Source organism: Onychostoma macrolepis, chromosome 21, assembly GCF_012432095.1.
Source record: "Onychostoma macrolepis isolate SWU-2019 chromosome 21, ASM1243209v1, whole genome shotgun sequence".
Lineage (NCBI taxonomy): Eukaryota > Metazoa > Chordata > Actinopteri > Cypriniformes > Cyprinidae > Onychostoma > Onychostoma macrolepis.
In genome coordinates, this window is record NC_081175.1 from 20,976,244 (window position 1) to 20,999,915 (window position 23,672).

Consider the following 23,672-nt stretch of genomic DNA (forward strand, 5'->3'; position numbering starts at 1 on the left):
TCATTCATTGTCTGCTGTCTCCTATGCGATTTTGCTAGGCTAACTTTATTTATTTATTTTATTATTTCGTTGAAAGTAGTTTTTGTTAAACATGTAAAAAAATATAAAAACTAAAAGTGAACTAAAATATCTCATTCCACATCATAGTAGTAGGCTATTGTTGTCTTTATTTTCAAAATACTCTTGCATGTATAAACGGCTCCTATCAGTGATTCAACAAGCAGCGTGAAGGTGAGAGATGTGACGCTTGTAATCCAATTGCTTATCAGCAACAGACAAACATTTCACCTTTTATTTGTTGCTCTTGGCCAAATAGAACAGCGAAAATACATGTGAATGCAGTTTTACCGATTATTTATGATCCTATATTTTGTTTAGCCTACATTTTATTAAAATAAAAAATACTTTTCTTAATGAAATCTGATGAACGAAGTTTTTAAGTAGGCCTAGACTATAAAATACCTCTTATTTGAGCACAATAAAATGGATTTTCACGGCTGTAGAGAATTTCAATATCAAGAAAGCTCATTAAGTGCATATTACTGAAACAAAGTTTACTTAATGTGGCATGAATATAAAACGCACCTGAATACATAGTGCTATTTGCATTGTAAATACTCGACGTGCATTAGAGAAAGCTGGATTAGCCTGCATTTCATTTTATGAATTTCCCAAAGTTTTACTCAAGTTAAATTTTTATTACGATTAAATGTATGATTTGTGTAGGCTACTTTTGGAAAAAGCTAATATATACAGATACACCTCACATTACCAAACACGTCCTCACACAATGAGAAAACCAAGTTCATTCACAAATTCACCGTCAGCTGTGGCTTATTGTCTCAGGTGACCAATAGGAGAGGAGGTGGTCAAGACCCCAGCCTCCAACTCCGATTGATTAGGAAAACCTGTGTGGGCCAGGATCAGAATTGAGATTAGGAAGAGTTGGTGTTGGTGAGTTTCTAGCCCGTTCTGAAGGCCTAATTGATGGCCGCCACACAAGGATTGCGCACATTTCCACACAGGCTGATTTTGGGACGCACAGTTTGAGGCTTCGAAATCTACTTTGGTTTACAAAGTCTGGTATTTCTTTAAGAACATCCTGGCATGGAGCTACTGATCGCCGTTTATTGACTATCAAACCAACAGCCTCAACGCTTTCTAGCTTGAAATCTACATAATTTTTTTTTGTGAGAAGATGACGGAGAGACCACAGAGCCCGATAGGAGCGGACTGCAGACCCTACGAGATCAACAGGGCCATGTATCCTCAAGCGCCGGGCCTGGATGGACTTGGCGGTGCGTCTTTGCAGTTCGCGCACGGCATGCTTCAGGATCCAAGCCTGCTTTTTAACAAAGCCCATTTCAACGGAATCAGCCCTGCGACACACCAAACCTTCTTCCCATTTTCAGGCGATTTTAAAACGAACGATCTGCAAGGTAATGATTTTGCGCAACCCAAACACTGGTACCCGTTTGCCGCACCCGAGTTCACCGGGCAGGTCGCGGGAGCGACGACAGCCACCCAGCCGGCGAACATCAGCCCGCCTATCGCTGAAACCAGGGAACAAATCAAGATTCCAACTGAGGTGAAAACTGAAAAGGATGTTGAAGAATACACCAATGAAGAAAACAAGCCGACGTCGCAATATAATCTCACACCCGGGACATCATCCGTACCCACCGGGGTGAATTACTACACGCCCTGGAACCCCTCATTTTGGCCTGGACTGCCTCATATTACGGCCCCCGCTAATATTTCTCAAGCTCCCCCGACTCCCTCCGCATCATCCCCATCGCTGTCTCCATCTCCACCCGGAAATGGGTTCGGAAGCCCGGGTTTTTTCAACGGAGCCTCCGCGCAAAACATCCCTTCGGGTCAGCCGCAAAGCACAGCCAGGAGCAGCGGCTCCTCCAGTGGAGGGTGCAGTGATTCTGAGGAGGAGGTGAGGTTTTTGACCTAAATGAAATGTTAATTTAGATATACCTTTGTTGTTTGTGGGTATAATTTAACAATTTTCCTTTTACATTTTTAGGAGAATCTGACTACAGAAGACTTGGAGCAGTTTGCCAAAGAGCTCAAACACAAGCGCATCACTCTGGGCTTCACGCAGGCAGACGTCGGGCTCGCGCTGGGAAACCTCTATGGTGAGTTTGAGGTGTCTAACAATTATATAAACTTGCATATGAAGAAACCGTTTCAAGTTAACTTTTTTTTTTTTTTTTTTTTTTTGTGTCTAGGCAAAATGTTCAGTCAGACGACTATCTGCCGCTTTGAGGCTCTCCAACTTAGTTTCAAGAATATGTGCAAACTGAAGCCGCTGCTCCAGAGGTGGTTGAATGAGGCAGAGAATTCCGATAACCCTCAGGATGTAAGTACACTACATAACTGCAGAGGGCGCTCAAAAAAGCGACCCCTGTCGTTGAACTTGATAATATTTTACCTCAGTCACCTGTTTACTTGGACAAGCGGTGACTATGTTTGGAGTAGAATGCTAGTGTGGCTTTTTAGCATGTTAAAGAGTTGAAAATTATATCTACTATACTGTAGTATACAGTGAGCTTTTCAAGCTTTTCAGGTGTGTGCTTCTACATCACACCATTTCACCCTTCCTAAGTGTCGGGAAGGTTGCTTTGTAAATGTAATTGGTTACAGATTACAAGTTACCCCATTTAAAATGTAATAAGTAGTGTAATTATTTCAATTACTTCATTAATGTAACTGATTACATTTGATACTTTCTAAATTTCTAACGAATGTTTTCAACTGTTGATCATTTTCATTTAAACCTGGCAGGGTTAACATTACAGTATTGTTGTAGTACTACAATGAAATGTCGAGCTACAAGACGACCTGCAAAACTTGTCGTTTTTGCTGTGTTCATTATATAACACATATTTGACCATTCAATTCAGTGATTGACTAGTAAGCATGAAATGTTCCAGAAATGCTTGCATAATTGCACATTGGGTTTGTTTTAAATCTCTTATTTCAAACATATGTAGAACATGTTTGTCTCATCGCCCATTTTTTGATATCTTCCAGATGTACAAAATTGAACGGGTGTTCGTCGACACAAGAAAAAGAAAGCGGAGGACCAGTTTGGAAGGCACAGTCCGTTCTGCTCTGGAGTCATATTTTGTGAAGTGCCCCAAACCCAACACTCTGGAGATCACACACATATCTGATGACCTAGGCCTGGAGAGAGATGTAAGCATGCCTCAAAGTCTTTGGATCCATCATATTTGGAGCTTCTAGAACCAATTTGTTTTGTCCTTTTTTTCTTTAGGTAGTACGTGTGTGGTTCTGCAACCGTAGACAAAAGGGAAAACGTCTAGCATTGCCCTTTGATGACGAATGCGCTGAAGCACAGTATTACGAGCAGAGTCCACCACCTCCGCCCCACATGGGTGGCACAGCCCTCCCAGGGCAAGGCTATCCTGGACCAGCCCATCCCGGAGGAGCTCCTGCCCTATACATGCCATCCCTCCACCGACCGGAGGTCTTTAAAAACGCCCTGCACCCTGGACTGGTGGGCCACCTCACCAGCTAAATTTTATAGAAATCTCCAAGCCAAGCTATGGATCAAATCGGTCTTTTTATGTAAACATTGCATCTGTTTATTTGGTTCTTTGCATATGTGCCTTGGGACACTCTGATTGTATAGTGTCTGGTTTAGACTTAACCATGCACACTAGCAGCCTGATGGATCATTGTATAATGGGTGCCTTGTTCAACTAATGCGTTTGCACATGAAGTCATAGGTTCAGATATGATTTTTATAGTAGTTTTTATTACTTTTTGCTCTGTATCAATTTTTAATGTACATATGTTTGTCTTATCGTTCAATATTTGATGATTCCCAAAGTATATTTCCATATTTGTCTCCATACTTTGTAGTTTTTCTCCACCTTTCTGTGTGAACTGGCAGCAATTTCAAGACTTCATGAGCTTAATTACTTGACTTTTAAAGAGATGGATTTTTTTTTTTTTTTTTTTTTTACTACAATTTGGAGGAGACCTTTTTACATGGTTTGCAAAGGACATCAGTCATTGTTCTTTTTCTCTAAATGCTTGCACTCTCCCATCTTCAATTGAGAAAAATTCTAGGTGTAATATCCTTTTTATCACAGTGATAGATTAAATTTGCTGCCAGTTTGAAAGCCTCGCTGTGGAGGTCATGTGCCTTATCTTTTTGGTGTTTATCATGCATGCTCATCCCTATGCAATGTAAATGAAAGCCATATTTGATAATTTATTGAAACTCTGCTCAACACATACAATATCATTGGGTAGCAATTAAAACATTTCCATTGACAGTCACTTCTTGTTTTGTTTTTTTGTTGTTTTTTTGCAGATGAAGTTCTTGGTTTAAAACTCTGATCAGCATGTTTTATTGTAAATCAATTCAATCTAAACTTATTTCCCCACCCAAGCACGCATCTATGACCCACCAGTTTTTAAAGAAGCATTCAAAAAATTAGCTGGTTTACACAGGATATATATATAAGCATGTTGACAGGAGAGGAAGCAAGGTTTGCACATTGTGGTTTCTGTTTGGCACCATGTCCCCAGCCGTGTATAAGTCGCAAACGCTCAGTGCTGTATTCATACATAAACGGTGCTGCTGATGCTGTCGGTATGAATTCCAATAAATACTGCATCATGTCACTTGTAAAGTGCTTATGGACAATTCACACAGAACATGTTTTTGCATTCCACTGCATTGCTTTCTTGTGGAAACATGCACTAGATGGGTGCATTTGCCTGTTGCGCTTGTTTTTTTATTCAGCATTTCACACATGATTAAAAATGTACCATAAGTTAAAAAGTTTAACTTTTAAAAAAGCATATATTTTATCAGCATATACTTTTTTCACTGTTCAGCATTTTCCTATTTTTAAACTTAAAATCATTATCTGTGAATGGCCCCTTAGGAGCTACTCCCCTAGAATACGTTTTTGCATTCTATTACACTGCTTTCTAAAAATGGTCTTTTGACCTTTCGGTTTTTTCCATTTCACAGTCCACATCTTGTGACTCAGGTTTTTGCTTTCCACTGCACTGTTTTTCCACGTTAAGCATGCTATACGGCTGTATATGCATTCGCATTTTGCACGAGATAACAACTGAAAAACGCAGCTTTCAAAACATTTTTCATCCCACTACCCTATTGCTTGTTTTGTTTTTTTGTGCATTTTTTTGCTTTCCATTATGCTGTTTTTCAGTTGTAGTTCTATGTAAACGTGTACTACATGTACATCTTTCACCTTTGTGCATGTATCTCGCATCTTTTGCAGCGTTTCAGGCACAGCACAGTGTTCCAAAAACGCAACTGTCAAGTTAATATAAGCTCAATTCAAAAAAACAAAAACAAAACGCATCTATAGGACCTTGTATTTTTTTTTCATTCCACTACCCTGCATCTTGGAATTTTTAATTTTTTTTTCAATCTATTGTGCTACTTTTCAATAGTTTTTTCTGTGTAAACGCGCACTAGACAAATGTCTTTGAATGCTACACTCATGTCTTGCATCTTTTGCAGCATCCAGCGAATGAGAGAGCGTTTTAGAATATAAGTTTGAAGACTGTGTGTCTGCCCTGAGTCTTGAGGGGTTTTTAACGCAAAAAAATGCTCTGTGTAAATGGACGGTTAAAATCTCAACTGCCTGCTAAGTTACCATTTTGTTCACACTCTCAAATTCTCATAAACCTTATGAGTTGGAAATTGTCCGTAGATGGGACAGATATTGCACAGTCTCTCTCTCCAGTCTGTATATAATTTGACCGTATAGTCTTGTCTCCAGGTAAAATATGCATTATACTTCTCCAGGTCTTTAGTTAGGCCTCTCAAATACTCAGCCAAGGCCTTAATAGATTTAAAATCATCCACATGGATGAAGGAATTCGGAGGCGCCACGGCTTCATAGTCTCTGCGTGGCGGTCCCAGCACCACAGGCACGGTCCCAGCCTGGAAAGCATTTCTCCAGAGCTTCTCAGTGATATAGTGTGGAGACTCTGTGTTTTCAAAGGCCAGGTAGAAATAACAGCGTGAAATCGTTGGAAGCAGCGCCTCCTTCGGCAGAGGTTTTTGGGCAGCAAGGCCATACAGTTGCACTTTGAGGTTCTTCTTTAGCTCTTGGAACACAGCGCTCCTTTTGTGCTGTACTTTGTAGTTGCTAACCACCCAACAGGCTTCATAACTCTTGGTTTTTGGTATAACAAAGGCTAAATCTGGTTTCCTCCTCTGTAACAGTTTCCCGTAGGGCACAGTGATGTCAGCTTGAGGGTGATATGACATGGTGAGGTTGAAAAGGTTGTTGTATGGTGACAAGTCACCATTGTTTCGTGGTGCTTCCAAAGAAAGCCATACCCACCACTGTTTGGCGGGCCGATGGAGATTCACTGGAAGGTGCTGTTTATGCAGCCTTAGCTCAGAGTGATGAAAAACCACTAGATCGGCGCTCTCATAGAGAGTGCGATTGTCCACTAGCACACATCCAGAGATGCCGTAGTCCCTCAGACACAAGTCCACCTCAAGGCTGTACCGGATACCGTACGGCCAGTGCCACAACAGGATGGTAATATTGTTTGGGAGTGACGCACTGCTGCCATTTAGATGTTGTTGTTTATCATCCACCGGCAACCAGCTGTAGATTATGGTGATGATCAGGAATAAAACAAGGAGAGTTTTTGGGGCTTGCAGATGCCTTCTCCTCCACTTTGCTATACATCTTAAGCTGGAGCCCATATGGGTTCTGTGGAAGTAACAGAACTGGGCGTTAATTTGTTGTTTTGTTATTTGTCATGCAAGGTCTTACCCTACAACTTGTGGTTTTGTCAAAGTCAGTACACATGTCATTTTCTTCCTTCCTGTGGATGACAAGTGAAGTGACCAGTAGAGGTAGTGTCTCTTCACTCAACCAGAATCTCCCTTTCTATGTCTTTCAGTCAAGAAATTGTAATTCTATGCAAATGCACTTCAGGAAATAACATATTTTCTTTCTCCTTTTTTCTTTGCTAAATGCCTAATGTGACATCTGTGCAAAAAAAGTAGAGAATAGCTTTTGCTAACAAATTGTTAGTTTAGTTTATTTATACACTATTATAGTATTTATTTATATTTGAATCAGCTTTTATTCTAATATTCAGTTTTCATTTAAGTTTTAGTAGTTTGTGCTTTTGTCATTTTTATTGACAAGAAGTTTTTGAATATTTCTGTTTAGTTTTAATTTATATTTATTTCAGTTTTAGATCTACTTCTAGATCTTTCTTTTTTTTTTTAAATTTGTTTTATTTTATTAACAAAAATTTTCTTTTAGTTAACAATAACTACTGTTTTGATTGTTTTTTTAACAAAATGTTTTAAATCAACTACATTCACACGAGATAAAGACTACAGTGATGTTAGTATACCCTAATAAAACCTCCCCTTTCATCAGACATAAATTAATAAAATGAATAATGACTGACTGCAACTGCAAATATGGTATTTCTAATAGCATTGGTAAATGAAAACATTTACTTTTGTGCAATCCTGCCAAAATACAAATTCTTTGTCATTTTTGTCTTCTAAACATATGTCTTCTAGACAATGGACACTGCTGACATCTGATCGGCCACCCCATTAATTAATATGCTGCTATTTCATTTTCTTTGTTTAATCGTACTGAAATCAGCATTCAAATTCTGTTAGTTTTATTAAGAATAGAACGATAAATATAGTTTTGGAGCTGTTTAGCAGCATGACAGTTCATGCGCGCTCTCGCTTTGCATCAGTTCAAGCGAAGCAGGAGCGCATTCTACAATTAGCAGTGTTTGGCAGTAACTAGTTACTTTTAATTTAGTTACTGTAATATTACTTTTTGCAGTAACTAGTAGTGCAACTAATTACTAATAAGATTTCAGTAATAATATTACAGTTACTTTCCTTAAAACAGCTTAGTTACTTAGTTACTTTTGATACCTCAACCTGCTGATTTAAAATCCAACAATCAAATAATTCCTAGTTTATTTTCATAATTTTCATGACTCGCACATGCATGTGATGCCCCCAGTGCAGCAGGCAAGCTTGGAATATGGAAAAGCTTACATTCAGCAGATAGAAATATTGCATTATATTGACACTGTTGTGTAAATTGTGGCTTTACTTTACTCTGGCATTACATCCCTCTGATCAGCATGTGGTACATTATATTAATATAATTAAAAATATTTTTTGAAAATTAAACAGTTTCTTACAAACTCATGTGATTTGATAAAATACATAACGAAATTTAATCGCATTACTTCAAACTACACATGACAATTAATGAGATGAATACAACACTTGTACTTGAATGTCACTATCAATCACTCTTGAGTGTTTGTAATAACTTCTGACTGTGATCCAATGTGGATTTTGGTCAAATGATGAGGCAGAAATATGTTGTTAGTAACATTCTAGAAGAATTTTATGTGGAAGATACACAGTTACAACTTCTGTGGGGCGTGAAGAAAAAGGAATGTAACTTGTAGAGTAACTAATTACTGTTGCCAGAAAGTAATAAGTAAAGTAACAATATTACTTTTGAAAGGAGTAACTAGTAGTGAGTAGTATTACATTCTTTGAATAACTAGCCCAACACTGATAATTAGCATAAAATAGCTAAACATTGAATAAACATCCGATCCACGTTGAAAGATACACTATGACTTACTGAATATAGTGTAATCGTCCAATTAATGTTTCGACCGCGAAAAGACAGCAGCTACAACATTGTCTCATAACAGCAGAAAATCAATTCAGTGTCCATAAACTACAGGTGCTGGTCATATAATTAGAATATCATCAAAAGTTGATTTATTTCACTAATTCCATTCAAAAAGTGAAACTTGTATATTATATTCATTCATTACACACAGACTGATATATTTCAAATGTTTATTTCTTTTAATTTTGATGATTAGAGCTTACAGCTCATGAAAGTCAAAAATCAGTATCTCAAAATATTAGAATATTTACATTTTAGTTTGAATAAATGACCATCCCTACAGTATAAATTCTGGGTATCTCTTGTTCTTTGAAACCACAATAATGGGTAAGACTGCTGACTTGGCAATGATCCAGAAGACGAACATTGACGCCCTCCACAAAGAGGGTAAGTCACAGAAGGTCATTACTGAAAGGTGTGGCTGTTTACAGAGTGCTGTATCAAAGCATATTAAATGCAAAGTTGACTGGAAGGAAGAATTTGGGTAGGAAAAGGTGCACAAGCAACAGGGATGACCGCAAGCTTGAGAATACAGTCAAGCAAAGCCGATTCAAACACTTGTGAGAGCTTCACAAGGAGAGAACTGAAGCTGGAGTCAGTGCATCAAGAGTCACCACGCTCAGACGTCTTCAGGAAAAGGGCTACCAAGCCACTTCTGAACCAGAGACAACGCCAGAAGCATATTACCTGGGCTGTGGAGAAAAGAACTGGACTGTTGCTCAGTGGTCCAAAGTCCTCTTTTCAGATGAAAGTAAATTTTACATTTCATTTGGAAATCAAGGTCCCAGAGTCTGAAGGAAGAGAGGAGAGGCACAGAATCCATGTTGCTTGAAGTCCAGTGTGAAGTTTCCACAGTCAGTGATGATTTGGGCTGCCATGTCATCTGCTGGTGTTGGTCCACTGTGTTTTCTGAAGTCCACAGTCAACGCAGCCATCTACCAGGAAATTTTAGAGCACTTCATGCTTCCTTCTGTTGACAAGCTTTATGGAGATGCTGATTTCATTTTCCAGCAGGACTTGGCACCTGCCCACACTGCCAAAGGTACCAAAAGCTGGTTCAATGACCATAGTGTTACTGTGCTTGATTGGCCGGCAAACTCGCCTGACCTGAACCCCATAGAGAATCTGTGGGGTATTGTCAAGAGGAAGATGAGAGACACCAGACCCAACAATGCAGATGAGCTGAAGGCCACTATCAGAGCAACCTGGGCTCTCATAACACCTGAGCAGTGCCACAGACTGATCGACTCCATGCCACGCCGCATTGCTGCAGTAATTCAGGCAAAAGGAGCCCCAACTAAGTACTGAGTGATGTACATGCTCATACTTTTCATTTTCATACTTTTCAGTTGGCCAAGATTTATAAAAATCCTTTCTTTGTATTGGTCTTAAGTAATATTCTAATATTTTGAGATACTGATTTTTGACTTTCATGAGCTGTAAGCTCTAATCATCAAAATTAAAAGAAATAAACATTTGAAATATATCAGTCTGTGTGTAATGAATGAATATAATATACAAGTTTCACTTTTTGAATGGAATTAGTGAAATAAATCAACTTTTTGATGATATTCTAATTATATGACCAGCACCTGTATAGCGAGAAAATGTATACTAGAGAGAATTTTGCAAAAAAAAAAAAAAAACAATTACAAATATTATTTATTGACTCATTTATGCTCTTTTTTTATTAGGCTATACTTAATAAAATGTATAGATAGGGCCTATAATGTTATCATAAAAAATGAATATGAACTTGAATACAAATCAATTAATTTGAACCTTATAGGGTTCCCTGTATAGTTTTGTTTAGAAAAATTGTTAACAAATAACGTACTTAATCGCAAGCTTGTTAATTATTTCTGAATAATTCTCACTCCAGGCTGAACTCACAAGATGGCAGCACTGTTTGAAGTAATTTTAGGTTTCCTGAACAACATTTACAAAATTCACTGTATAGCCCACAAGGTAATGTTAGATCTTTTCTCCAAACCACTGATCTTAGATCTAATAAGCATTAAAAGATCAAGGTATGGCAGAATTCTTACCTGTCTTTGGGGAACGTGTCTTGTGAGGAAGGCCGCAGCTGTCGAGTCCCTCGACAAAAAAATTGTGATGTGGAGGATAGGTGGAGGCCTGTCCTGTCATTTACTAATGGAAAGATTTGCTAAATGACTCAGTCTTGTAGGAAACAAGGGCTTCCTGTTAAGATCACTCTAACTTTATGTTCTTCCTCCCTTTCACATCTTCCCCTCCCATTTTGCAATGCCCCTTGATCATTAAAGCATCTAGCTTGAAACATACCACATTTCCTCATTAACAGGTCTAGAACGTAGAACATGATGTATGCCTTTCAATGTAGCATACCTTCTAATAAATGTCTGTTTGATGTTTACTACCTGACTGGGCATTTAATGTCCTTTAAAGCATTGATTTTACTACAAACTGTGGCTAAAAGAGCAGAACTAGTGAGAAACGTGGCATTAGCTTTTTCGATTCTGTATGTATCAGTGCGCGTATCAGTGTCAGTTGTCAGTTGTCGTGTGGTTGTGGTTTCTGAACTGTGTGCAGAGGGCACTAAAATACTACAGGAGGAGGAAGTGAGTATTTACGAAACTCTTCGCTTTATGCTCACACGTTCATCCTCTCCTTGTTGCTGCCAGTGAGAAGTGAAAAGTGACTGTTGCAAACCTTAATGTTTAATTTCCCATAAGAAAAACATGTAGCAATATCCTGAAAAGTAAGAAATTTGAGAAAAACAATGTGATATCATTGTTGGGCATGGTAATGAAAGCAGGTTGTATGAAAACATGAATGAGTTTGCAAGAATTGTTTCACAAGAATGCAAGAATTTTACAACATTTTTTATGTGAAGCTTCTTTGAAACAATCTAAAGCTCTGTAAATAAACGTGACTTGACTTAAAGACAAGAAAACAGATTCTAATTTCATGTTATTAGTATTAAAAAAGTGTCTTTTCAGAACCCTAATCACATATTTTTGACTCTCGCTTTAAACTACAGACCCAGCATTGCATCACAGACCTACTGAAAATATCAGCTGATATATGTACAGTCATGACCAAAAATATCGGCACCCTTGGTAAATTTGATCAAAGAAAGCTGTGAAAATGAATCTGCATTGTTAATCCGTTTGATATTTTATTTAAAAAAATCACAAAAATCTAACATTTCATTGGATATTAAGAATTTAAAATGGGGGGAAATATCATTATGAAATAAATGTTTTTCTCAAATACACGTTGGACACAATTATTGGCACCCCTAGAAATTCTTATGAGTAAAATATCTCTGAAGTATATTCCCATTCATATTCACAATTTTGAGCACTACAGGGTGATTATGAACATGGAATTATCCAGCCATGGCTTCCTGTTTCACAGAAATATAAATAGAAGGGAAAACAAAGCCCAAATTCCCTTAATCATACATCATAATGAGAAAAACCAAAGAACATATTTCTGATACGCAGCAAAAGATAATTGAGCCTCACAAATTAGTGAAGTGGCTTTAAGAAAAGAGCTAGAGCAGTGAAAATTCCCATTTACATCATCAGGGCAATAATTAAGAATTTCCAATCAATATAAAAGGTTACTAAACTGCCTGGAAGAGGACATGTGTCTATATCGTCCTAATTCACGGTGAGAAGGAGAGTTTGAGTGGCTAAAGACTCTCCAAGGACCACAGCTGGAGAATTGCAGAAAATAGTTGAGTCTCGGGGTCAGAAAACCTTTAAAAAAATTGTCAAACAGCACCTACATCACCACATGTTGTTTGGGAGGGTTTCAAGAACAATTCTCCTAGCTCATCCAAAAACAAACTCCAGCATATTCAGTTATCAGACACGACTGGAACTTCAAATGAAACTGGCTTCTATGGTCAGATGAAACTAAAACATGAGCTTTTTACACAAAAATGGGTCACTGAGCACAAAACCAAGCTTCTGTTGGCCATTCCAGTCCTCTGGCCTGAACCCTGTAATGAGTGGGTGAACTGAAGAGAAGAAGCACCAACATGGAGCTGGGAATCTAAAGGGTCTGGAGTGATTCTGGATGAAGGAATGGTCTCTGATCTCTTGTCAGGTGTTCTCTAACCTCATCAGGCATTATAGGAGAACATTTAGAGCTGTTAAACTGGCAAACAGAGGTTTCAAAAAGTATTGAATAAAAGGGTGCCGTTAATTGTGGCCAATGTGTATTAGAGAAAAACATTTATTTCATAATGATATTTCCCCCAATTTTAAATTCTTATTATCCAACGAAAGGTTAGATTTTTGTGAATGTTTTTAAATAAAAGATCAAAAGGATTAACAATGCAGATTAATTTTCACAGCCTTCTTTGATAATATTTACCAAGGGTGCCAATATTTTTGGCCATGACTGTATGTATGATAAATATCAACATTAGCATTAGAAATGTTAATGTTGGTTGACCAACATGTTCTTTCTGGTGAAGGTGGTTGACCAATGCTGTCTTGCAGCATTGTTGTCATTTAGTCATCCTCATTACAAATCTGTATGACCTTATTTCTTCCGTAGAACATGAAAAAAATGTATTTTTTTGTTGTTCATAAAATGAAATTCAAATGTTGTTTTTGACTCCACTGTTGTATTGCTGTTGTATTGAGGGAACCTCAGAATGTTAAGTACTCCATTCTCAAGTGTCTCAGAGTTACATTACACAAACTTAACACTAGATGGCAGTGTTTCTTTTTTTCTTCTCGATTAAAGTGTATATTCATTCACAAAACAATATTTTTAAGGTAAAATATACTGTTCAAATCTCAGTGCTGCTGTAAAATTCTAATATATAACAGTTTTTCTCAATTGCTTTTGCTAAATTTTCAAATGAGAGGTTTTTTTTCTCTCAAAACAATGAGTTCATATGTCTGAAGTTAGTTTCTTCTTCAGATCAGATCTGAATTTCTTACTGATTTAGTCAAATTGCGTGTGTTTTTGGCACGTGTGTGCAAATGAGTAAGAGCAATTGTCTAAAATATGCACAGCAACTAAACGCACATGGCTTGTTGATGAGCCATGTACTGAGTCATTCCACGAAACCGGTATGATTTGAGTCCCTTTTACCTTTTTAAGTGTATTTTATCTATTGGGTCATCAAAATCTATTTTTAAAATCTTTTTGTATTAATTGAAATGTCTCCTTTAATAAGGATTTTTTTCAGTGGACACCACCTATTTTGTCATGTCCCTCATGGCCTATGAAAGTGTACTTGGGATATGAATAATACAATTAGAAAAAAGTCCATACATTTTGCTATTCTCATAAATATCTATCTGTTCTTTTTTGCTGGTAATGTTTTTTTTCTAAGTAAATTCATGGTTATTCAATAAAATCATATTATTTAGTTCTGTACCTCAGTAACCGCTCAACCCCGTTACACAAATCATTAACATAAAAATAATGAACTGATCCTTATGTGATCACTTATATGGAAGCGACACCATATAACTCTTCTGAACAACACTGTGAGCAGACATAGGCAAGTTACCACCTTCTTTTATAACTATAACTTATTAATATTGTGATACTGTGATTGTCAAGCTTAACGACTCAACCCTGTTACATCAAATAAAGATAGAAAACTAATACTTGTGAAAATGATCTTTGTTATTTTAACAATATACATGATTTCTTAATATCATGCATACCATGTGCTCTCCTGTTATTCACTATATTTAGGGCAGGGGCTGTTTTGAGCAAAAAATCACAACCCCGTCACACTTAACCCCGTTATTTATTTGATCATAACGGGGTTGTGAGATTGTGATGGGGCTGTGTTTTTAACACTTTGGTTCTGAAGTTATTCAGTAATTTAAATTAATTATTATATCTGATCAAGAATTTTATACCACATGCATATGTTGAATGTAGTAATGTCCATGTCAAAGCTCTCTGTGTGTGTGTGTGTGTGTGTGTTCTGCCTAGATTTTCACATCTCAGTGTTAAGTAAATTCTACAAACAATACCCCATAATGACAACGTGAACGAAGTTTGTTTGAAATCTTTACAAATGTATTAAAAAACAAACAAACACATGTACATAAGTATTCACAGCCTTTGCTCAATACTTTGTTGAAGCACCTCTGGCAGCAATTACAGCCTCAAGTCTTTTTGAGTATGATGCTACAAGCTTGGCGCATCTATTTTTGGAAGGTTTCTCTCATTCTCCTTTACAAGACCTCTCAAGCTCCATCAGGTTGGATGTGGAGCGTCGGTTTTCAGATTTCTCCAGGGTTGTTCAGTCAAGTTCAAGTCTGGGCTCTGGCTGGGCCACTCTAGGACATTCACAGAGTTGTCCCGTAGCCACTCCTTTATCTTGGCTGTGTGCTTAGGGTTGTTGTCCAGGTGGAAGGTGAACCTTCTGCCCTGTCTGAGATTCTGAATCATTAATGCTATCTCAATATTTTGGTGCACTGAGCTTTTTTTCTACTCTGACGAATCCCTCAGTCCCTGTCGCTGAAAAACAGCCCCACAGCACGAGGCTGCTACCAGCACACTTTACTTTTGGGATGGTACTTTGCAGGTGACGAGCAGAGCTGATTTCCTTCAAACATGATGCTTGAAATTGAGGTTTATCAGACCAGAAAATCTTGCCTGAGGTAGTCTGAGGGTTCTGTAGGTGCTATTTTGCAAATGCCAAGTGTGTTATCATGTGTATTCACTGAGGAGAGGATTGAGTCTTACCCCATTGTCATAAAGCCCAGACCGGTGGAGTTGCAGTGATGATTGTCCTTCTGTAGGTTTCTCCTATCTCCACGTATGATCATGGAGGTGGAGGATGATCAGGTTCTTGGTCACCAGTCTAACCAAGGCCCTTCTCCATCAGTTGCTCAGTTTGGTCAGGAGGCCAGCTCTAGGAAGAGTCCTGGTTGTTTCAAACTTCTTCCATTAAGGGTAACAGAGACTGCATGCTTCTGTGAACCTTCAGTGCTGCAGAAATGTTTCTGAATTTTGAGTGTCATGGCAAAGGCTGTGAATACTTATGAACATGTGATTTTTTTCGTTTTTTATTTTTAATAAATTAGCAAAGATTTCAAACAAACTTCTTTCACATTGTCATTATGGGGGTATTGTTTTTATAATTTTGTGGAAAATAATTTAACCCATTTTGGAATAAGGTTGTAACATAACAAAATGTGGAAAAATTGAAGCGCTGTGAATACTTTCCAGATGCACTGTACAGGGGTGTTGTATGTTGGTGGAAAACCAGAGCCTGTGTGCTTCATGTGCTTCTCCATGTGGAGATCTTGAAAGAGGTGTGGGCCAGATTTTGCACACTGAGGAAGGCTTTGAGCTGAAACGTTTGTGTCTTTTCCCCATCAGTGATGAATGTCAAATAAAACGAAAAAAGAAGACTGTTCTCGTGAGTGCAGATCATAATTTCTTATACTAAGTAACTTAACAGATTGACACACCAAAATAAAAAGATCAAGTAACGGAAGAGCACGGTGCAAACGACGTTGTTGGCCAGATATTGAATGCCACACAAGTTATATGTTTTATTTTGATGACCTATTCAGTCAGTTTATAATCTTCTAATGTATACTATGTTATTGTTGTTTTTCCTGCAGTCGGGTTAATAAAACTCAGTTCAATTGCTATTTATATCTGTTGTCTTTCTTGGTCACATAATGAAATACAGTGTTTATAGAAAATCTTACAGTGAATTTGAGTAAAAAACAACTATTTATATGTTAAGCTGTATTTGCCTCTTCAACCCCCGTTACCCTCTCAACCCCATCACACCTACATTTTTATTAATTATTTTTTTACGTTTATGAAAAAGTAATTTAATGTTTGTTGAACTCAGTCTGAAATGTTCAGAGCATTCATAAGAAAACTGATTTTAGTTCAAACTCTGAAGTTAACCCACTTCTTTGATCAAAAATGATGAGGTTGCTGTCACAAAAAAATCAATTTCAGGCTTTAGTATAGCAAAAGTGTGAGATTTTATGTAACTTTTATATTTGCAAATACTGAATTAGTGTGAGGGACACCTGATTAATAGGAAACTGTTTATTTCATTACAAATACATTTTATGATCATATTCAGAGAGCTCCCATAGTGTCCATAACTGGGTTGAAGATTAATAGTGCCCATATCTTAAAATAATGACCAATAATAATAGGGATTTGATGCCTGAGGTGGGAAAATATGTTTTTCAGGAAATTAAATATGTCATTAATGCTGTGGGGAGTTCAGAAAAGTTTAACCATTTGACCCAGAATGCTGGGTTGTTTATTTAACCCAACCAGTGGGTCAGGTTAACTGTGTTGCTGGGTTAAACATTACGTAAACATTGGGTTATTTGTTGTCTCATTGCCTTGCTACCTTTATATTTACCAATATTACCAATAATAATAAATAATCACACAGGAATGTAAAATTATTATTTTTCTGTAATACAATTACACAACACAAAAAAATGCAACTGTAAATATCAATTAAATGAGTTTTCACATTTCTTTTTAAAACAATTTTTGAATGGGTGCTACTGTTACGCATTACATCCAACCCCTACAGACACAAATAAAACAACGTTTTTTGTAGATCAGTTTCTTTAAAACACAAAACTTAGTCAACTAGGTACTGTAGATTCATATTCTTTGTCAACATTGCAGCATCATAACACTATGAAATTGATTATTGCCACATGAGAATCAGTCCAAACATTGTGCCATTAAAACTATGCCAAACAAAGAGACCTACAACAGACAATACATGTGACAAAAAATTAAAATGTTACAAGTGGCCAGAAAAAACTGTTGCCCTCAAATACTTGACACATGAAGACTCATGTCCATCAATATGATATACTGCACGCTGGAGAAATTCCCTGGAAGGAAGATGTTAGTGTAGCTAACATCAAGCACAAAAAAGGACTTGAAAAAGATAAACAGCCTCAAGTAACAAGTCCGTTTCAATGGTATGGCCCAAAACAATGGCGAAGGTGTGGGATGTCGTTGTCTCGTCACCAAGGCACAACATGTGCAGGAATGCATCACCATGTTGGTCCCCACCTGTTAATTACATGACACTTAATCTTGCCACATAACTTTTTTACAAGTTGTAACATTTAAGTTGACTTAAATAAAAAAACGTTTAACTGTATTTTATGGAAATCAGCCAAACCATCAGGGTTTTCCTGTGAATTGGGTCCGGTAAAGGTTGCTCAAACAAAATATTTATTGTGTTACTGATTTAGGTTTCTTTCTGCTTACTGGCATTTCTTGGTTGTCTACCTAAATTTCATCCAACCAACATGGCATAAATTATGGGGTATTTAAAGCCCCCAATATATACATATACAGTACTGTGCAAAAGTTTTAGGCCACTAATATTTTAGCTAGCTAAAATAAAAAAAGGTTTAAAGTCACGTTATTTCTATTTCTATATCTTTTGCTGTAATGTGTCTGTAGGAAATATCAGTTTACATTTCCAAACATTCATTTTGCCATTAATTGTAATAATCCAGTGAGATTTTTGTTTGCACAAAGAGTCTGAAAACAGCCAGTGCTCCACACAGAGATCTGATCTGATCATCATCAGTCTGTCTGGAATGACATGAAGAAACAGAACAAACTGAGACAGACTAAATCCAGAAGAACTCTGGCAACATCTCCAAAATGCTTCAAGAAACCTCCCTATAAAGCTTCCTGAAAAACTATGCACAAGTGCACCGAGGGCAAAAGCTGCTTTAAATGCAAAGGATGCTCACACCAAAAGTTGATTTAATTTAGTTAATAGAAGTTAATTGATAAAGGAAATCTATTTATGACAGCATCCTCATTTTACAGCAAACTTTTAACAGTACTGTAGCTTTGCAGGTAGGTTTCTTGAAGCATCAGATAAGACTGGATGATGATCATATCAGATCTGTGTGGAGCACTGGCTGTTGTCAGACATTCACTGGATTATTACAATAAATGGCAAAATGAATGTTTGGAAATGTAAAATGTAAACAGCAAAAGACAGAAATAACTCAAAACCATTTTTTAACTGGTGAAAATACTAGTGGCCTAAAACGTTTGCACAGTACTGTGTATAGAGTAGAAAAAGTACAAAAAATAAAAATAAAAAAACTTACAGGGTTACGTCAAATGAATGACTTCCAGGATTCTGTGGTTGTGGGTCTGAAGACCTTTCCTCTGTTGTTGTATATTGCAGGGCTCTCAAGTCTCACACATTCGGCGTGAGACTCACGCATTTCAACCAGTTCACATGCTCTCCCGCCACACCTTGTATTTCTCACGCTGAGAAGGGATAACTTGTCCCGCTACGATTACTATACAATTAATAGATGAGGGAATACGGAGGTAAGTTTTCTGCCGAGTTCATAGCTCTCTCGACTCTCGAGTTATACAGAGTTAAATGCCTACCAGCCAATCAGAAATTAGGATGTTGTTGTTTCCGTTTAAATTACGCGATTCTGCTGCAAGCGGGTTCATTACTCAGCAACATGGATGCGCGCGCACATGGAGTGTAAATTGGAAGAGAAAGATCCGATGAATGCTGTAGGTAACCCCTTCATTTTCACTTGCCTGTGAAAAGATAGTGAGAGCTGATGTTGGGGAATATAACCAAATTCGCGCTAAAGTATTATTAATGCAGTCAAAAAAAAAAAAAAAACTCTCCAACTGCTTTGCAACCAGAAACTTTAACTTAGCTTTGGCTTCCTGAAAGGAAAGTACTAGAGATGTTATAACAGTTGGTGAATCTGATAAAAGACAGACAAATTCATCCAAATAAAATAAATTGTTTTACATATTTAAAAAAGGATCAAAAATACAAATAAATTTGGCCCCAAACATGCCAACTGAACAGCAGTGCTCAATGTACATACTGTACACACACAGTAGGATTACAGAACTTGTCCTGAACATGTATGTCAAGCTCTGTGTGTGTGTGTGTGTGTGTGAGAGAGAGAAAGAGAGAGAGAGAACACATTTCAGCTTATTAATTTTTTTTTTTTCTGTTGTGTTTGCTGCACATCTTGATGCCTTGATGACAGTGGTAGGGGGCTTCCATGTAAAGCACTGAGGCTTCCCCAAATTCAGATGCAGTGGGTTTTCCATGGTGGGTTTGAACAAAACCAAAACTAGAACCAGTTTGGCTCTGGATGGGACGGTATTATCATGACAGTGCTTTATGTGGGAGTCCTCTACCCCTGACATCAGGCATCAAAATGTGCAACAAACATTTACAACAGAAAAAAAGAAACATAAGCTGAAATGTGTTCTCTCTCTGTCTCACTCTCTCTCTCTCTCTCTCTCACACACACACACACACAGTTTGACATACATGCTCAGGGTAAGTACTGTAATGTATATGTGTACAGTATGTACATTGAGTACTGCTGTTCAGTTGGCTCGTTTGAGGCTAAATTTATTTTTATTTTTGATACATTTGTATTTTTAAATACATAAATCTTTTTATTTTATTAGAATGAATTTGACTTTCATCAGATTTACCAAATGTTATAACTTCTATTTGTGCTGGTCAATTATGAACAATAGGTAAAATAGAACCGCTAGCAAAAACTTTGGTGCTGCAAATATTTGAGTTGCCCCTCCCCTTTGACGTGCCCCTCCCCTTTGAGTGACCCCTCCCCTAATCTCACTCCAAACTTTCGCTATAACTTGAGAGCCCTGATATTGATTGGGGAAGCAGAGTGGGCAGGACTTTGAAAGCACTCTCCCTTTTAGCATCTAAACCATAAGAATAATACAGTGCGAACTGTGAAACTGATCTCACAATCAAAACGACACATTGAAACACTTTTCCTGTGAAAATGTCTTCATTCCTTTAAATAGCTTGGATTGGATTTAAATAGATTGGATCAGAAACAAATGACACAGGCAGACCATGTGACAATGGCATGGCTGAAGTGTGACTGAGTCAACCTACATTAATGACTTCCTGAGACAAACATAATGTAATTTATTAGGAATATGTAGATGTTAGTGACGTTCTGGCAGAGGTGCTGCTGCTGTGTACACTCACAGAAAACAATGTGCTCAAATTTTAAAGATGTGGGGCAGCTCCTGTAATATCGCCTTGACTATCGACAAAAACATCAGCTCTCAGCGATATCTCTATCGTCAATACACTATTGACGTGTATCAATACTATCAATACTATCGTCTATCTGCACAACCCCACTAACATTTTAACCATTTCAAATTTCTGTAAACGAAACCATAAAATCTAAATTATTTCTTACCATGCCAAGTTTTCCTAGAAGCCTGGGGAACTCCTTCAATATTTCTGGGATGCTTGTAGACCCATTGCTGCGAATCCACCATTTCTCAAAATTTTCTGGGAGGCAAAACAGATTCTGTAAAATAAGGAAGAAAAACTGGGTTAAAAGCTAGCAAAACCATACAATATGCCAGCCTGGAAATCCAGTGAACTGCCTATTATTCATCAATCTCAAATACAAATGATTATTTCTAACAGTAACATATAAAGAACACTTTACATGGCCTCTCTAACTTACTGTTAACCTGGATAAACCTCTTGTGTCCTGATTAAAGCAACATAAGCATTCACTAAAACAGGAAGAGTAAAAGGACCTCATACACCATGAGAGATTAAGTCTAACTTTACATACTGTAGCTAAGACATTACATTTAAATAACAATATTTAAGAATAATATTACACACCATTTAAGAATAATATTACCAGTAATATTGTGGTTTAAAGTTAAGGGTAGCTATGCAGTTAACGTTACCTGAGGAAAAAAGAGCGCGAAAATGGAAGTTATTGTTGGATTCGGCACGTCGCAGACATTAACTTGAAAAAAAAAGACCTTAAAAGATCAATTTTAGTAGGAAATGATCTAATTATGACAAAACATTACAAAGCCATACAGAAACAATACACAAACAGTAAGTTAACTGAACTTAACCCTGTATTTCTGACCTAACCATAGTTCATACCTTTTCCATGAGGAGTTAAAATAAGTGTATACAACTTTGCGCGCGCAAACACACACACACTTATATATATATATATATATATATATATGTAAGGGATAATCAATGGCTAGCTGTGCATTAAACGATTTGAATGCACGACGTGGATGCGAAGAACCACCCGACGCGCAGCCGTTGATTATCCCGTTTATGCCATGGTTATTACCCAGCATTCACATATTAAAGATGTTAATAATATTTGCGCGGAACGATAAAAATGACGGTTATTTTCGTCTGTATTACTATTCAACTCTAACTGTATGTTACTATGGTTGCCAATGTTTATAGGAAGCGCATAGAACGTGATTAAACTGACCTGGAACTACCTGTGCAGTTCAACGAATTTAATCAACACCTGCCAGCCAATCAGAATCGAGTATTCAGACAGACCATGGCATAAATATTTATATACACATAACTTTTATGTAACTAGAAAGAGATTGTTGAGGCCTTTTTTGTCAACAAAAAAATGTAGGCGGCTAACCTTACTTCATTCACAGAATAAAGCTAACTTAGTCGGGCTCACACTGTGCGATTTTTTAAAAGTCCTTTAGGATTGTACTTGTCAGACTGTACGAACATGATGATTATGTCACACTATGGGATCTCAGTTGTCATTAATGTCATACTGTACGACAGTCAAGACGAGTTAAAAACGGGTGCGCCAAGAAAACTTGTCTTTCAAGGCTTGCCTTGAAAAACGGAGACAGTTTGATATTCGTCGCAGGGGTAGTCACACTGCAGGACTGTGCGCCATATCTTCTGACACTGCCAGAATTTCGTCGGAGGTGAAATTTGATCGCAACAGCCATTAATCGGCTGTCGGTGAACATGTCAAACCAGCGATCAAAGACTACGGATTTTAGCCTAGGATCATAGGAATCTTTTAGGATTTTCAAAATTTGTCCCAGACGACCAAATCGTGGCCAAAATCGCACAGTGTGAGCCGGGCTTTAACCCGCACAGCGACAGATCAATTATCACTTAACCATGAAATCAGTGTGCTGTGCTCTTACCACAGCTTATTAAAAATAGAGGTAAATAATCATATCATCATATTAATTTAACGTTACCTTATAATCCTGCTTGCTGCGAGTTGCTTGACCGTTTGACGACGAGACCAGTGAAGAATCCAGAAAATTCGATTAAGAGGAAAAATAAACAAAACGGTAGGGTCAAAATAACCCAACCCAGGTGTTCAGTGGTGAAAGAACCCCTTGCAGTCCATTTGACCCAGCATGAACAACCAAACTGTGTGTTTACAGTACCTCAAACAACCCAGAATTTTGACCCAGCACAACTGACCGTTCGTAAAACCCGCCCACCCTTAGTTACTGTTGCCATGGCCGACAAACAATGCTGCTACACACGTGTTCTCAGGTTAACCTGCATTGAAAACAGATGAGCGCACATGTGCATCAACTCTCTTTGGGGGAGAGGGTCACGGGATTTTGTCCACAGAATGAGAAGAGCATACGTTTTAACATATTATTTTATTATTTAACACCCAGTATTTAACTTTAGCCATGCAAGCAATGCATACAGCGCCTGACATGACAGATTTTCTGGTTCGCAAAACAAGTATTTAAGGGAATATCTTCTCTTATTGTCGTTACCGTGGCAGCCAACAACAGCACAGCTTAACCCTCCGCACATTTTTATATTTAGTAATATAGAAAAAGTTTCAATTCAGTCGATCTTTTTTTATCCCGTTTTAACCATAGGGTTTTAACATGTATTTCTATGGAGACAGGCCGTAGCTGTCAGGCAAGATGGCGGATAGCAGCGGCGGCACATAATCTCTGCGTTCTGATTGGTCAGATCGCCTGTCAATCAAGCTCTTTGCGAACGCTCAATTAACCCAACAATATGTTTACAGAATTTGACCTATGATTTTGACA

At 37.6% G+C, this 23,672-nt stretch overlaps 2 protein-coding genes across 4 annotated transcripts; one reads left to right on the top strand and one right to left on the bottom strand.

Annotated features, from left to right (window-relative positions):
* Window positions 1–807: 807 nt before the first annotated feature.
* On the top strand, window positions 808–4,001 carry pou5f3 (POU domain, class 5, transcription factor 3). The gene is made up of 5 exons (XM_058758636.1): window positions 808–1,945; window positions 2,036–2,147; window positions 2,241–2,371; window positions 3,046–3,210; window positions 3,290–4,001. The coding sequence occupies exons 1-5, from the start codon at window positions 1,199–1,201 to the stop codon at window positions 3,551–3,553; spliced, it is 1,419 nt and encodes a 472-aa protein (XP_058614619.1). The 5' UTR covers window positions 808–1,198; the 3' UTR covers window positions 3,554–4,001.
* Window positions 4,002–4,235: 234 nt separating this feature from the next.
* On the bottom strand, window positions 4,236–23,056 carry LOC131529112 (fucosyltransferase 7 (alpha (1,3) fucosyltransferase)). Of its 3 annotated transcripts, none has more exons than XM_058758638.1 (3): window positions 22,845–23,056; window positions 21,017–21,130; window positions 4,236–6,758 (listed from the first exon to the last, which is right to left on the bottom strand). In XM_058758638.1, exon 3 carries the CDS (start codon window positions 6,749–6,751, stop codon window positions 5,690–5,692), a length of 1,062 nt encoding a protein of 353 aa, XP_058614621.1. In that variant the 5' UTR covers window positions 6,752–6,758; window positions 21,017–21,130; window positions 22,845–23,056; the 3' UTR covers window positions 4,236–5,689. The 3 variants fall into 3 exon arrangements, 2 of the variants coding, with proteins under 2 accessions (XP_058614621.1, XP_058614620.1); XR_009268007.1 differs by lacking the exon at window positions 4,236–6,758 and adding an exon at window positions 16,870–17,813; XM_058758637.1 differs by lacking the exons at window positions 21,017–21,130; window positions 22,845–23,056 and adding an exon at window positions 10,802–11,090.
* Between the last annotated feature and the right edge of the window lie 616 nt (window positions 23,057–23,672).